Below are 16298 nucleotides of genomic sequence, written 5' to 3'. Positions count from 1 at the left end.
TTCTGGATTTTTTTGTTGTTTTTCTGTCTCTCACTGTTCAAATAAACCTACCATTAAAATTATAGACTGGTCATTTCTTTGTCAGTGGGCAAATGTACAAAATCAGCAGGCGATCAAATACTTTTTTCCCTCACTGTATATATTATACACTACCATTCAAAAGTTTGGGTTCACTTAGAAAAGTCCTTGTTTTCCATGAAAACATAATGAAATGAGTTTCTAAATGAATAGGAAATATAGTCAAGACGATGACAAGGTTATAAATAATGATTTTTAATTGAAATAATAATCGTGTCCTTCAACTTTTCTTTCGTCAAAGAATCCTCCATTTGCAGCAACTACAGCCTTGCAAAAAAATAAATGTCCCTTTTTCAGGACCTTGTCTTTCAAAGAAAATTTGTAAAAATCCAAATAACTTCACAGATCTTCATTGTAAAGGGTTTATACACTGTTTCCATGCTTGTTCAATGAACCATGAACAATTAATGAACATGCACCTGTGGAACGTTCGTTAAGACACTAACAGCTTACAGACGGTAGGCAATTAAGGTTACAGTTATGAAAACTTAGGACACTAAAGAGGCAAGTATCTGCCGCTTTAAGATATAACAGTATATTATCATATGTGTTGGGATATATTATAATACACCTGTATATATCATTATTAGCCATAATGACAAAACTATATCAAGCATTATAATTATTATTATTTTAGATTAAAGTGCCAACAGTGTAGGTGTGAATGAAACAATAATACACCACTAAAATAATATATACACTTACCGTTCAAAAGTTTGGGGTCACTTCGAAATGTCCATGTTTTCATGGAAAACAAACATGAAATTAGTTGCAAAATGAATAGGAAATATAGTCAAGATGTTGACAAGGTTAGAAATAATGATTTTTAATTGAAATAATCATTGCGTCCTTCAAACTTTACTTTCGTCAAAGAATCCTCCATTTTCAGCAATTACAGCCTTGCAGACCTTTGGCATTCTATTTGTCAATTTGTTGAGGTAATCTGAAGAGATTTCACCCCATGCTTCCTGAAGCACCTCCCACAAGTTGGATTGCCTGATGGGCACTTATTACATACCATACGGTCAAGCTGCTCCCACAACAGCTCAATAGGGTTGAGATCCGGTGACTGTGCTGGCCACTCCATTATAGACAGAATACCAGCTGACTGCTTCTTCCCTAAATAGTTTTTGCATAGTTTGGAGCTGTGCTTTGGGTCATTGTGCTGTTGTACGAGGAAATTGGCTCCAATTAAGTGCCGTCCACAGGGTATGGCATTGCAAAATGGAGTGATAGCCTTCCTCCATCAAGATCCCTTTTACCCTGTACAAAGCTCCCACTTTACCGCCACCAAAGCACCCCCAGACCATCACATTGCCTCCACCATGCTTGACAGATGGCGTCAAGCACTCCTCCTGCATCTTTTCATTTTTTCTGCATCTCACAAATGTTCTTTGTGATCCAAACACCTCAAACTTAGATTCGTCTGTCCGTAACACTTTTTTCTAATCTTCCTCTGTCCAGTGTCTGTGTTCTTTTACCCATCTTAATCTTTTATTTTTATTGGCCAGTCTGAGATATGGCTTTTTCTTTGCAGCTCTGCCTAGAAAGCCAGCATCCCAGAGTCGCCTCTTCACTGTTGACATTGAGACTGGTGTTATACGGGTACTATTTAATGAAGCTGCAAGTTGAGGACTTGTGAGGCGTCTGTTTCTCAAACTAGACACTAATGTACTTGTCCTCTTGCTCAGTTGTGCACCGGGGCCTCCCACTCCTCTTTGTATTCTGGTTAGAGACAGTTTGTGCTGTTCTGTGAAGGGAGTAGTACACAGCGTTGTTCAAGATCTTCAGTTTCTTTTGAATTTCTCGCATGGAATAGCCTTCATTTCTCAGAACAAGAACAGACAGATGAGTTTCAGAAGACAGTTCTTTGTTTCTGGCCATTTTGAGCCTGTAATCGAACCCACAAATGCTGATGCTCCAGATATTCAATTAGTCTAAAGAAGGCCAGTTGTATTATTTTTTTAATCAGGACAACAGTTTTCAGCTGTGCTAACATAATTGCAAAAGGATTTTCTAAGGATCAATTAACCTTTTAAAATTCTCAACTTGGATTAGCTAACACAACGTGCCATTGGAACACAGGAGTGATGGTTGCTGATAATGGGCCTCTGTACGCCTATGTAGATATTCCATAAAAAATCTGTCGTTGCCAGCTACAATAGTCATTTACAACATTAACAATGTCTACACCGCATATCTGATCAATTTGATGTTATTTTAATGTACAAAAAAATGTGCTTTTCTTTCAAAAACAAGGACATTTCTAAGTGACCCCAAATTTTTGAACGGAAGTGTAAATATAGGACAAAACACACATCACGACAAGAGAGAAAACACTGCATGAAGAGAGACTGAAGACAACAACATAGCAAGGCAGCAACACATGACAGCATGGTAGCATGACAACATGGTAGCAGCACAAAACATGTATTCAAACACTATTGGGCACAGACAACAGCACAAAGGGCAAGAAGGTAGAGACGACAATACATCACACGAAGCAGCCTCATCTGTCAGTAAGAGTGTCCATGATTGAGTCTCTGAATGAAGAGATTGAGATAAAACTGTCCAGTTTGAGTGTTTGTTGCAGCTCGTTCCAATGGCTAGCTGCAGCGAACTGAAAAGATGAGCGACCCAGGGATGTGTTTTCTTTGGGGACCTTTAACAGAATGTGACTGGCAGATGTGAAGGATGAGGGCTGCAGTAGATATCTCAGATAGGGGGGAGTGAACGGGTGTTGTATGTGGAGGATGAGGGCTGCAGTAGATATCTCAGATAGGGGGGAGTGAGGCCTAAGAGGGTTTATAAATAAGCATCAACCAGTGGGTCTTGCGACGGGTTTACAGAGAATACCAGTTTACAGAAGAGTATAGAGTGCAGTGATGTGTCCTATAAGGAGCGTTGGTGGTAAATCTGATGGCAGAATGGTAAAGAACATCTAGCCGCTCGAGAGTACCCTTACCTGCCGATCTATAAATTATGTCTCTGTAATCTAGCATGGGTAGGATGGTCATCTGAATCAGGGTTAGTTTTGCAGCTGGGGTGAAAGAGGAGCGATTACGATAGAGGAAACCAAGTCTAGATTTAACCTACTCTGCGTCTCACAAAGACACGCCGGTTGGAATCAAAACTCTGAAATCTGGACTCATCAGGACAAATTTCCACTGGTCTCATGTCCATTGCTCATGTTTCTTGGGCCAAGCAAGTCTTTTCTTCTTATTGGTGTCCTTTAGTAGGGATTTCTTTGCAGTAATTTGACCGTAAAGGCCTGATTCACACAGTGTCCTCTGAACAGTTGATGTTGATGTGTCTGTTACTTGAACTCTGTAAAGCATTTATTTGGCAGAAATTTCAGAGGCTGGTAAGTTTTTAATGAACTTATCCTCTGCAGCAGAGGTTACTCTGGGTCTTCCTTTCCTGTGGCGGTCCTCATGAGAGCCAGTTTCATCATAGTGCTTGATGGTTTTTGCTACTGCACTTGAAGAAACTTTGAAAGTTCTTGAAATGTTCCGGATTGACTGACCTTCATGTCTTAAAGTAATGATGGACTCTTGTTTGTCTTTGCTTATTTGGGCTGTTCTTGCCATAATATGGACTTGGTCTTTTACCAAATAGGGCTATCTTCTGATTGGCTCAAACAACTGATTGGCTCAAATGCTTTAAGAAGGAAAGAAATTCCACTAATTAACTTTGAACAAGGCACACCTGTTAATTGAAATGCATTCCAAGTGACTACTTCATGAAGCTGGTTGAGAGAATGCCAAGAGTGTGCAAAGCTGTCATCAAGGCAAAGGGTTGCTATTTGAAGAATCTCAAATATAAAATATATTTGGGTTTGTTTAACACATTTTTGGTTACTGCATGATTCCATATGTGTTATTTCATAGTTTTGATGTCTTCACCATTATTCTACAATGTCGAAAATAGTAAAAAATAAAAACCCTTGAATGAGTAGGTGAGTCCAAACTTTTGACTGGTACTGTATTTCTGTGCGTAAAAATGAGCACAGCACAGCACAGGACAGGATGGGATTGATTGTTATCTGGAAGGGACAAGGACGTTCCGGGGTTATACAACTGTTGCGGGATCAGGACAGTACAGGAACAAAATTGACACGACGGGACAGGAATTATTTTTCACTTCTGTGTCAACATTTTAGTACGACCAGACAGCCGTCAGTGTGTGTCCGTAGTGTATTCTGTCAGTGTGTGTGTGTGTGTGTGTCCATCCATAGTGTATTCTGTCAGTGTGTGTGTGTGTGTGTGTGTGTGTGTGTGTGTGTGTCCATCCATAGTGTATTCTGTCAGTGTGTGTGTGTCCATCCATAGTGTATTCTGTCAGTGTGTGTGTGTGTGTGTCCATCCATAGTGTATTCTGTCAGTGTGTGTGTGTCCATCCATAGTGTATTCTGTCAGTGTGTGTGTGTGTGTGTCCATCCATAGTGTATTCTGTCAGTGTGTGTGTGTGTGTGTGTCCATCCATAGTGTATTCTGCCAGTGTGTGTATGTGTCCATCCATAGTGTATTCTGTCAGTGTGTGTCCATCCATAGTGTATTCTGTCAGTGTGTGTGTGTGTGTGTCCATCCATAGTGTATTCTGTCAGTGTGTGAATGTGTCCATCCATAGTGTATTCTGTCAGTGTGTGAATGTGTCCATCCATAGTGTATTCTGTCAGTGTGTGTGTGTGTCCATCCATAGTGTATTGTGTGTGTGTGTGTGTGTGTGTGTGTGTGTGTGTGTGTGTGTGTGTGTGTGTGTGTGTGTGTGTGTGTGTGTGTGTGAGTGTGTGTGTGTCCATCCATAGAGTATTCTGTCAGTGTGTGTCCATCCATAGTGTATTCTGTCAGTGTGTGTGTGTGTCCATCCATAGTGTATTCTGTCAGTGTGTGTGTGTGTGTCCATTCATAGTGTATTCTGTCAGTGTGTGTCCATCCATAGTGTATTCTGTCAGTGTGTGTCCATCCATAGTGTATTCTGTCAGTGTGTGTGTCCATCCATAGTGTATTCTGTCAGTGTGTGAGTGTGTGTCCATCCATAGTGTATTCTGTCAGTGTGTGTGTCCTTCCATAGTGTATTCTGTCTGTGTGTGTGTATTTAACCAGGTGGGCCAGTTGAGAACAAGTTCTCATTTACAACTGCGACTTGGCCAAGATAAAGCAAAGCAGTTTGACACATATAACACAGAATTAGTTACACATGGAATAAAACAAACATACAGTCAATAATACATTACAAAAACAAGTCTATATACAATGTGAGCAAATGAGGTGAGATAAGGGAGGTAAAGGCAATAAAAAGGCCACGGTGGCAAAGTAAATACAATATAGCAATTCAAAACACTGGAATGGTAGATTTGCAGTAGGTGAATGTGCAAAGTAGAAATACTGGGGTGCAAGGGAGCAAAATAAATAAATACAGTAGGGGATGAGGTAATTGTTTGGGCTATGTACAGGTGCAGTAATCTGTGAGCTGCTCTGACAGCTGGTGCTTAAAGCTGGTGAGGGAGATAAGTGTTTCCAGTTTCAGAGATTTTTGTAGTTCGTTCCAGTCATTGGCAGCAGAGAACTGGAAGGAGAGGCGGCCAAAGGAGGAATTGGCCCTGGGGGTGACCAGTGAAATACACCTGCTGGAGAGCGTGCTATGGGTGGGTGTTGCTATGGTGACCAGCGAGCTGAGATAAGGCGGGACTTTACCTAGCAGGGTCTTGTAGATGACCTGGAACCAGTGGGTTTGGCGACGAGTATGAAGCGAGGGCCAGCCAACGAGAGCGTACAGATCGCAGCGGTGGGTAGTATATGGGGCTTTGGTGACAAAACGGATGGCACTGTGATAGACTGCATCCAATTTGTTGAGTAGGGTGTTGGGGGCTATTTTGTAAATGACATCGTCGAAGTCGAGGATCGGTAGGATGGTCGGTTTTACGAGGGCATGTTTGGCAGCATGAGTGAAGGATGCTTTGTTGCGAAATAGGAAGCCAATTCTAGATTTAACTTTGGATTGGAGATGTTTGATGTGAGTCTGGAAGGAGAGTTTACAGTCTAACAAGACACCTAGGTATTTGTAGTTGTCCACATATTCTAAGTCAGAACCGTCCAGAGTAGTGATGCTGGCGGGCGGGCAGGTGTAGGCAGCGATCGTTTGAAGAGTATGCATTTAGTTTTACTTGTATTTAGGAGCAGTTGGAGGCTACGGAAGGAGAGTTGTATGGCATTGAAGCTCGTCTGGAGGGTAGTTAACACAGTGTCCAAAGAAGGGCCAGAAGTATACAGAATGGTGTCGTCTGCGTAGAGGTGGATCAGAGACTCACCAGCAGCAAGAACGACATTATTGATGTATACAGAGAAAAGAGTTGGCCCAAGAATTGAACCCTGTGGCACCCCCGTAGAGACTGCCAGAGACCCAGACAACAGGCCCTCCGATTTGACACACTGAACTCTATCGGAAAAGTAGTTGGTGAACCAGGCAAGGCAATCATTTCAGAAATCGAGGCTGTTGAGTCTGCTGATGAGGATGTGGTGATTGACAGAGTCGAAAGCCTTGGCCAGGTCAATGAATACGTCTGCACAGTATTGTTTCTTATCGATGGCGGTTAAGATGTCATTTTGGACCTTGAGCTTGGCTGAGGTGCACCCATGACCAGCTCTGAAAGCAGATTGCATAGTGGAGAAGGTACGGTGGGATTTGAAATGGTCGGTAATCTGTTTGTTAACTTGGCTTTCGAAGACATTAGAAAGGCAGGGTAGGGTAGGATAGATATAGGTCTGTCGCAGTTTGGGTCAAGAGTGTCTCCCCCTTTGAAGAGGGGGATGACCGCAGCTGCTTTCCAATGTTTGGGAATCTCAGACGTCACGAACGAGAGGTTGAACAGGCTAGTAATAGGGGTTGCAACAATTTCGGCAGATAATTTTAGAAAGAAAGGGTCCAGATTGTCTAGCCCGGCTGATTTGTAGGGGTCCAGATTTTGCAGCTCTTTCAGAACATCAGCTTACTGGATTTGGGAGAAGGAGAAATGGGGAAGGCTTGGGCGAGTTGCTGTGAGGGGTGCAGTGCTGTTGACCGGGGTAGGGGTAGCCAGGTGGAAAGCATGGCCAGCCATAGAAAAATGCTTATTGAAATTCTCAATTATATGGGATTTATCGGTGATGACAGAGTTTCCTATCCTCAGTACAGTGGGCAGCTGGGAGGAGGTGCTCTTATTCTCCATGGACTTTACAGTGTCCCAGAACTTTTTTGAGTTTGTGTTGCAGGAAGCAAATTTCTGCTTGAAAAAGCTGGCCTTGGCTTTTCTAACTGCCTGTGTATATTGGTTTCTAACTTCCCTGAAAAGTTGCATATCACGGGGGCTGTTCGATGCTAATGCAGAACGCCACAGGATGTTTTTGTGCTGGTTAAGGGCAATCAGGTCTGGAGAGAACCAAGGGCTATATCTGTTCCTGGTTCTAAATGTCTTGAATGGGGCATGCTTATTTAAGATGGTGAGGAAGGCATTTTTAAAGAATAACCAGGCATCCTCTACTGACGGGATGAGGTCAATATCCTTCCATGATACCCGGGCCAGGTTGATTAGAAAGGCCTGCTCGCTGAAATGTTTTAGGGAGCATTTGACAGTGATGAGTGGAGGTCGTTTGACCGCTGACCTATTACGGATACAGGCAATGAGGCAGTGATCGCTGAGATCTTGTTTGAAAACAGCAGAGGTGTATTTAGAGGGCAAGTTGGTTAGGATGATATCTATGAGGGTGCCCGTGTTTACGGCTTTGGGGTTGTACCTGGTAGGTTCATTGATAATTTGTGTGAGATTGAGGGCAACAAGCTTAGATTGTAGGATGGCCGTGGTGTTAAGCATGTCCCAGTTTAGGTCACCAAGCAGCACGATCTCTGAAGATAGATGGGGGGCAATCAGTTCACATATGGTGTCCAGAGCACAGCTGGGGGCAGAGGGTGGTCTATAGCAAGCGGCAACGATGAGAGACTTGTTTTTAGAGAGGTGGATTTTTAAAAGTAGAAGTTCAAATTGTTTGGGTACAGACCTGGATAGTAAGACAGAACTCTGCAGGTTATCTCTGCAATAGATTGCAACACCGCCCCCTTTGGCCGTTCTATCTTGTTGGAAAATGTTGCAGATGGGGATGGAGATTTCAGAGTTTTTGGTGGTCTTCCTAAGCCAGGATTCAGACACGGCTCGGACATCCGGGTTGGCAGAGTGTGCTAAAGCAGTGAATAAAACAAACTTAGGGAGGAGGCTTCTAATGTGTAAAAAGCCTTGAAACCAAGGCTTTTACGGTTACAGAAGTCAACAAAAGAGAGCGCCTGGGGAATAGGAGTGGAGCTAGTCACTGCAGGGCCTGGATTAACCTCTACATCGCCAGAGGAACAGAGGTGGAGTAGGATAAGGGTACGGCTAAAAGCTATGAGAATTGGTCGTCTAGGACGTCCGGAACAGAGAGTAAAAGGAGCAGGTTTCTGGGGGCGATAAAATAGATTCAAGGTATAATGTACAGACAAAGGTATGGTAGGATGTGAATACAGTTGAGGTAAACCTAGGCATTGAGTGATGATGAGAGAGATATTATCTCTAGAAACATCATTGAAACCAGAAGATGTCATAGCATGTGTGGGTGGTGGAACTGAAAGGTTGGATAAGGTATAATGAGCAGGGCTAGAGGCTATACAGTGAAATAAGCCAATAAACATTAACCAGAACAGCAATGGACAAGGCATATTGACATTTAGGAGAGGCATGCTTATCCTAGTGATCATAAGGGTCCAGTGAGTAGTGAGGTTGGTTGGGGTCACGGCGATTCAGACAGCTAGCCGGGTCATGGGTTGCAAGCTAGCAGAAGACGGAGGTCTGTTTTTAGCCACCTCGTGCGTTTTCGTCGGTAGATTAGTGGGGTTCCGTGTGGTAGAAGGGACCAATCCAATTGGCAAAATCGTTATAGTGGCCCAGGAAAATTGTCTGATAGACCTATTCAGCTAACAGCCGATATGCTCAAGACAGCTAATGGGCGTTCAGGTTACGTTGCGACGGAGGGGCCAGTTGAATAACTTCCTCGGGCAGATAACGTTGGTAGTCCAGTCGTGAAGGCCCGGTGGGGCTCCGCAGCGGCAGTAAAACGGGTCCGGATAGGTGATTGTAGCCCAGGACTGGCTGATGGAACTATTCAGCTGGCTAGCTCCGGAATAATTGGTGTTTGCTCTGGGACCGACGTTAGCCAATAGTCACTCGGATAGCAGCTAGCTAGCTGCAAGATCCAGGTGTAAATGTCCAGAGCTTGCGCTAGGAATCAGGGGATATGGAGAGAAAATAGGTTCCGTATGCTCTGGTCTGAGTCGCGTTGTACAAAACTGGGATAGCTTTCCGAGCTAAAGGATAGCTGATGACCGCTAGCCGTGGTTAGCTGAATACTAACGTTAGCTAGTGAACTGGCTAACTTCTGGCTAGCTTCTGTTGTGGATTTCAGATTTGAGGTGAATAATACTTTTAAAAGAAACAAACAGATTCGCACCACATTTGATGAGGCGGGTTGCAGGAGAGTGTTTTGAAGTTGAGTTTTTAGAAGATATATATATATATATATAAAAAGATATGCGAAGAAAAATATATATTTACATGGGACACGACGAGGACAAAGGACTTCTGACTGCTATGTCTGACTGCTACGTCTGTGTCCATCCATAGTGTATTCTGTCAGTGTATGTGTGTGTGTGTGTCCATCCATAGTGTATTCTGTCAGTGTGTGTGTGTCCATCCATAGTGTATTCTGTCAGTGTGTGTATGTGTCCATCCATAGTGTATTCTGTCAGTGTGTGTGTGTGTGTCCATCCATAGTGTATTCTGTCAGTGTGTGTGTGTGTGTCCATCCATAGTGTATTCTGTCAGTGTGTGTGTGTGTGTGTGTGTCCATCCATTGTGTATTCTGTCAGTGTGTGTGTGTGTCCATCCATAGTGTATTCTGTCAGTGTGTGTATGTGTCCATCCATAGTGTATTCTGTCAGTGTGTGTCCATCCATAGTGTATTCTGTCAGTGTGTGTGTGTCCATCCATAGTGTATTCTGTCAGTGTGTGTATATGTCCATCCATAGTGTATTCTGTCAGTGTGTGTATATGTCCATCCATAGTGTATTCTGTCAGTGTGTGTGTGTCCATCCATAGTGTATTCTGTCAGTGTGTGTATGTGTCCATCCATAGTGTATTCTGTCAGTGTGTGTATGTGTCCATCCATAGTGTATTCTGTTAAATGGCTTGTTGTAGTCATTAGTAACACTCATTAGTCTGCAAGCCATTCTAGAGGAAGTGTCTGAGAAAACCTAATCTGCCGTTGATGATTGTGTTAATTGAGTGAGTGCAGCCGCTCTGAGCAGTGTTAGGAAGTGTGTGTGTGTGTGTGATACAGAGTGTGTTAGGATGTATATGAGTAATAAACCGGGTGATTTGTCACTGTTAGCTCTTAATTAGAGTTAGAAGTTTTACTTCAATAACTTCAGGCTTGAATTAACATTAGCTGCCTCATTATCAGATATGTAAGTCTCTGTCTCTATCTTCTCTCTGTCTCTCTTCTCTCTGTCTCTCTCTTCTCACTATCTCTTTCTGTCTCTCTCTCTCTTTCTGTCTGTCTCTCTCTCCCTCTGTCTCTCTCTCTGTCTCTCTTATCTCTTATCTCTGTCTATCTTCTCTCTGTCTCCTCTATGTCTCTCTCTTCTCTCTATCTCTATCTCTTTCTGTCTCTCTCTCTCTTTCTGTCTGTCTCTCTCTCCCTCTGTCTCTCTCTCTGTCTCTCTTATCTCTTATCTCTGTCTATCTTCTCTCTGTCTCCTCTATGTCTCTCTCTTCTCTCTATCTCTATCTCTTTCTGTCTCTCTCTCTCTTTCTGTCTGTCTCTCTCTCTGTCTCTCTCTCTGTCTCTCTCTCTGTCTTTCTCTCTGTCTCCCTCTCTGTCTCCCTCTCTGTCTCTCTCTTCTCACTATCTCTATCTCTTTCTGTCTCTCTCTCTCTCTTTCTGTCTCTCTCTCTGTCTCCCTCTATGTCTCTCTCTTCTCACTATCTCTTTCTGTCTCTCTCCCTCTCTGTCTCCCTCTCTGTCTCCCTCTCTGTCTCCCTCTCTGTCTCCCTCTCTGTCTCCCTCTCTGTCTCCCTCTCTGTCTCCCTCTCTGTCTCCCTCTCTGTCTCCCTCTCTGTCTCCCTCTCCGTCTCCCTCTCCGTCTCTGTCTCTCTCTGTAGTTTCCTGGCTAAGAGGGGGGTGAGAGAGGACATAGCCACATTTGAGGCGAGGAACATCAGTCACGAGATCCGTCAGAGTGTGGAGGAGCTACTGACCAGAAACAAGGCCTCCTTCGACCCCAAGGTGAACTAGTTAGCCTTGCCAGTTAGCCTAGTGCTACAACTCAAGGTGGAAGTTGTACCTGATCACAGATCTAGGATCAGATTATCCTACTCTTAACCATTAGGGTGGGAACTTGTTTTGACCCTGTTTCAGTGGTTAGGGCAAACTTCTACCTTCCCCCTTAGGGGAGAACAACTAACACTGATGTATATGATGTGATGGTTAACTACTATTAACCTTGCGCTACAGCTACAGGCAGACACCTATGTACCTTTATAGAAGCGGTTAGCTAATAGCGGTCAAGCTGAAGAGATCATTTGAGCCTCCTCATATAAGCCTCCTTGCTCTTACTCCAGGTTGTGTTCTTGTTGTTGTCAGAATGCTAAGCGTGCAAGTGCTGCGGCTGCTCCACTGGCAGCCTGGCTGAAGGCCAATGTACAGTACTCACACGTCCTGGAGAGGATAGAGCCCCTGGAGAGAGAACAGGCTGGACTACTGGAGTGAGTATATACACTTACGCATGCACACGCGCCTAATCCTCAAGCATCATTTGATGTGTGTGTGTGTGTGTGTGTGTGTGTGTGTGTGTGTGTGTGTGTGTGTGTGTGTGTGTGTGTGTGTGTGTGTGTGTGTGTGTGTGTGTGTGTGTGTGTGTGTGTGTGTAGGAACTTGAGAAAGACAGAGAGTCGGAAGACTAAACTGGAGGAACAGCTCAACTCTGTGGGGCAGAAAGTCAACGAGCTGAAAGAAAAGTAAGTCTATTTTTTCCATCCCTTGACAGCCTCAATCTCTTCTACTGTCTCACTGATTAACTCTGCTCCGTTGTAGAGACAAGTTACAGGAATACTCATCTGGCCCTTATTCCCCTCTCTGTCTCTCTCGCTCTCTCTCCCTCCCCTCTCTATCCCTCCATCCATCTCTCTCATTAGGTTCCAGTCTCGTACTACAGAGGCAGCTAAGCTGGAGGCTGAGGTCAGTAAGGCCCAGGAGACCATCCAGGCAGCAGAGCAACTCATACACCAACTGGACGGAGAACACACACGCTGGAATGCCCAGGTGTTTGTGAAGAGCGGGGATTTATCCTGCTGTCTCGGTCCCTCCTGGCTGTTTTTACTCCTCTCTCTCCAGCATCTGTCCGCTCCTTAATTAAAGCACTCAATCTCCCACTGTCTCCCTCAGAGAGAGAGACACACACACACACACACACACACACACACACACACACACACACACACACACACACACACACACACACACACACACACACACACACACTGTCCCACTTGGAGCCCTCACCAGTGACTGCTTTACCTGCTACTCACGTACTTACACACACTCACCTCTCCACACTCCCACAGTCAGTGTATGAACCCTGGTTGCAGCGCTCTGTTCCTATTGCTCATCAAATGTTCTGGGGCTCGTTTAGTCTCAACACAGAACAGATGTTCTGGCACTGAGTCCTGGGCTGGGTCTGTTCTCACTGTGTTTCTTCGGCAGTTCTACCTGAGCTGCTCTTTACGTAATACAAACTAAGTCAGCTCACCTTAAATGGCCTGCAGCTGAGTGTAGTGTGTGTGTCTGTGTGTGTCAGGTGGATGAGATCACTGAGGAGTTGGATACATTGCCTAAGAGAGCGATGCTGGCAGCAGCCTTCATCACATACCTGTCTGCTGCTCCAGAGGACAGGAGACGAAACAGCCTGGAGACATGGATGAAGGCTTCTGGACTACAGAGTAAGACACATAGTCACACACTCACAGTCACACACTCACAGTCACACACTCACAGTCACACACACTCAACCGTTGTCTCTCTCCTCTCTTTCTCTGACTGTGTGTGACTGTGTGTGTGACTGTGTGTGTGACTGTGTGTGTGTGTGACTGTGTGTGTGTTCAGAGTTTGACCTGCGGCACTTCCTGTGCTCTGAGAGTGAGCAGCTGATCTGGAAAAGTGAAGGCCTACCCTCAGATGACCTGTCTATGGAGAACGCCCTGGTTATACTGCAGGTTACTCTCTCTCTCTCTCTCTATTCAAGGGGCTTTGTTGGCAGGGGAAACATATGTTAACATTGTCAAAGCAAGTGAAATAGATAATAAACAAAAGTGAAATAAACAATAAAAAATTAACAGTAAACATTACACTCACAGAAGTTCCAAAAGAAGAAAGACATTTCAAATGTCATATTATGTCGATATACAGTGTTGTAAAGATTTGCAAATAGTTAACGTACAAAAGGGAAAATAAATAAACATACAGTTGAAGTCGGAAGTTTACATGCACTTAGGTCGGAGTCATTAAAACTAGTTTTTTAACCACTCCACACATTTCTTGTTAACAAACTATAGTTTTGGCAAGTCGGTTAGGACATCTACTTTGTGCATGACACAAGTCATTTTTCCAATAATTGTTTACAGGCAGATTATTTCACTATATCACAATTCCAGTGGGTCAGAAGTTTACATACACTAAGTTGACTGTGCCTTTAAATAGCTTGGAAAATTCCAGAAAATGATGTCATGGCTTTAGAAGCTTCTGATAGGCAAATTGACATAATTTGAGTCAATTGGAGGTGCACCTGTGGATGTATTTCAAGGCCTACCTTCAAACTCAGTGCCTCTTTGCTTGACATCATGGGAAAATCAAAAGAAATCAGCCAAGACCTCAGAAAAAAAATTGTAGACCTCCACAAGTCTGGTTCATCCTTGGGAGCAATTTCCAAACGCCTGAAGGTACCACGTTCATCTGTACAAACAATAGAACGCAAGTATAAACACCATGGGACCACGTAGCCGTCATACCGCTCAGGAAGGAGACGCGTTCTGTCTCCTAGAGATGAACGTACTTTGGTGCGAAAAGTGCAAATCAATCCCAGAACAACAGCAAAGGACCTTGTGAAGATGCTGGAGGAAACAGGTACAAAAGTATCTATATCCACAGTTATAATGAGTCCTATATTGACATATCCTGAAAGGCTGCTCAGCAAGGAAGAAGCTACTGCTCCAAAACCGCCATAAAAAACCCAGACTACGGTTTGCAACTGCACATGGGGACAAAGATCGTACTTTTTGGAGAAATGTTCTCTGGTCTGATGAAACAAAAATAGAACTGTTTGGTCATAATGACCATCGTTATGTTTGGAGGAAAAAGGGGGAGGCTTGCAAGCCGAAGAACACCATCCCAACACTGAAGCACAGGGGTGGCAGCATCACGTTGTGGGGTTGCTTTGCTGCAGGAGGGCCTGGTGAACTTCACAAAATAGATGGCATCATGAGGAAGAAACATTATGTGGATATATTGAAGCAACATCTCAAGATATCAGTCAGGAAGTTAAAGCTTGGTCACAAATGGGTCTTCCAAATGAACAATGACCCCAAGCATACTTCCAAAGTTGTGACAAAATGGCTTAAGGACAACAAAGTCAAGGTATTGGAGTGGCCATCACAAAGCCCTGACCTCAATCCTATAGAACATTTGTGGGCAGAACTGAAAAAGCATGTGTGAGCAAGGAGGTCTACAAACCTGACTCAGTTACACCAGCTGTCTGGAGGAATGGTCCAAAATTCACCCAACTTATTGTGGGAAGCTTGTGGAAGGCTACCCGAAACATTTGACCCAAGGTAAACAATTTCAAGGCAATGCTACCAAATACTAATTGAATGTATGTAAAGTTCTGACCCACTGGGAATGTGATGAAAGAAATAAAAGCTGAAATAAATCATTCTCTCTACTATTATTCTGACATTTCACATTTTTTAAATAAAGTGGTGAACCTAACTGACCTAAGACAGGGAATTTTTACTAAGATTTAATGTCAGAAATAGTGAAAAACTGAGTTTAAATGTATTTGGCTAAGGTGTATGTAAACTTCCGACTTCAACTGTAAAGATGGGCTGTATTTTCAATGGTATTTGTTCTTCACTGGTTGCCCTTTTCTTCTGGCAACAGGTCACAAATCTTGCTGCTGTGATGGCACACTGGTATTTTACCCAGTAGATATGGGAGTTTCTCAAAATTGGATTTGTTTTCAAATTCTTTGTGGGTCTGTGTAATCTGAGGGAAATATGTATCTCTAATATGGTTAGGAAGTGGAGCTCAGTTTCCACCTGTCTCTCACTCTTTCTCTGTCTCTCTCTCACTCTTTCTCTCTCTCTCACTCTCTTTCTCTGTCTCTCTCACTCTTTCTCTCTCTCTTCTTTGCTCACTCTCCTTCTCTCTGATTCACCATCTCTCTTATCTCTACTGATAAATTTGTGAAGCGGTGCAGAGAAAAAAGCCCTGGGAATGTTTGTATTGGTGTGTGTAGCACTCTGTTCCTCTACTATGTTTCTATATTGTTGTGTTTCCATTTTGAAGCTGAATTCCCTCCCTGACTGGGAGAGTCATGTGTTTTACATCCGGGTCACGTCTGTTGTGTTCCTCTCTTTCATTTTATTGTCATTCATCCCTCTCTCCTGTTTGTCTTTCCTCTGGCATCGCTGCTTTAAGATCAGTGCGATCAAATCACGGGTAAGAACTCAGCCCTCCATCCATCTATACCTCCACCCTACTGCAGGCTGCTTGCAAAACACACACACGCACACACACACAGACATGCACAAGCATCCTCCCACATAGCAACTAAACAAACCCTGTACTTTCATTAGTCCTGTATTTTAAAACAAACCTCTGCAAGGGTGTGGCAACAGAAACGTTTACAATTTGTTTATAGGAGTTTGGGATGTTTGTCCATATTTTCCCGTTCCACTGAGTCATCTTCAAATAATTGATTTGTCATCCCAGACTTTATAACGATTCTCTCTCAAATCAACTTAACCAGTTTGTTTGCATGCTGCCTTTTGAGGCACTAAATAGCTAAACAGAAATGAAAGTTTCTGTGAAAAGTAGCTTTTCCTT

General features: G+C 43.6%; 1 protein-coding gene across 1 annotated transcript in view; it reads left to right on the top strand.

Moving 5' to 3' along the window:
• The window catches only part of dync2h1 (dynein cytoplasmic 2 heavy chain 1), a 328531-nt gene that overhangs the window by 116909 nt on the left and 195324 nt on the right, over nt 1-16298 (top strand). The window contains exons 60-65 of the mRNA XM_082956441.1: nt 11303-11426; nt 11784-11905; nt 12071-12157; nt 12335-12461; nt 12997-13138; nt 13302-13411. Of these exons, the coding sequence (XP_082812567.1) occupies nt 11303-11426; nt 11784-11905; nt 12071-12157; nt 12335-12461; nt 12997-13138; nt 13302-13411 (712 nt within the window). The remainder of the gene's footprint in view (nt 1-11302; nt 11427-11783; nt 11906-12070; nt 12158-12334; nt 12462-12996; nt 13139-13301; nt 13412-16298) is intronic.

Source organism: Salmo salar, chromosome 09, assembly GCF_965601325.2.
Source record: "Salmo salar chromosome 09, fSalSal1, whole genome shotgun sequence".
In the NCBI taxonomy this organism is placed as follows: Eukaryota; Metazoa; Chordata; class Actinopteri; order Salmoniformes; family Salmonidae; genus Salmo; species Salmo salar.
This window is presented reverse-complemented; position numbering and strand designations above follow the sequence as displayed.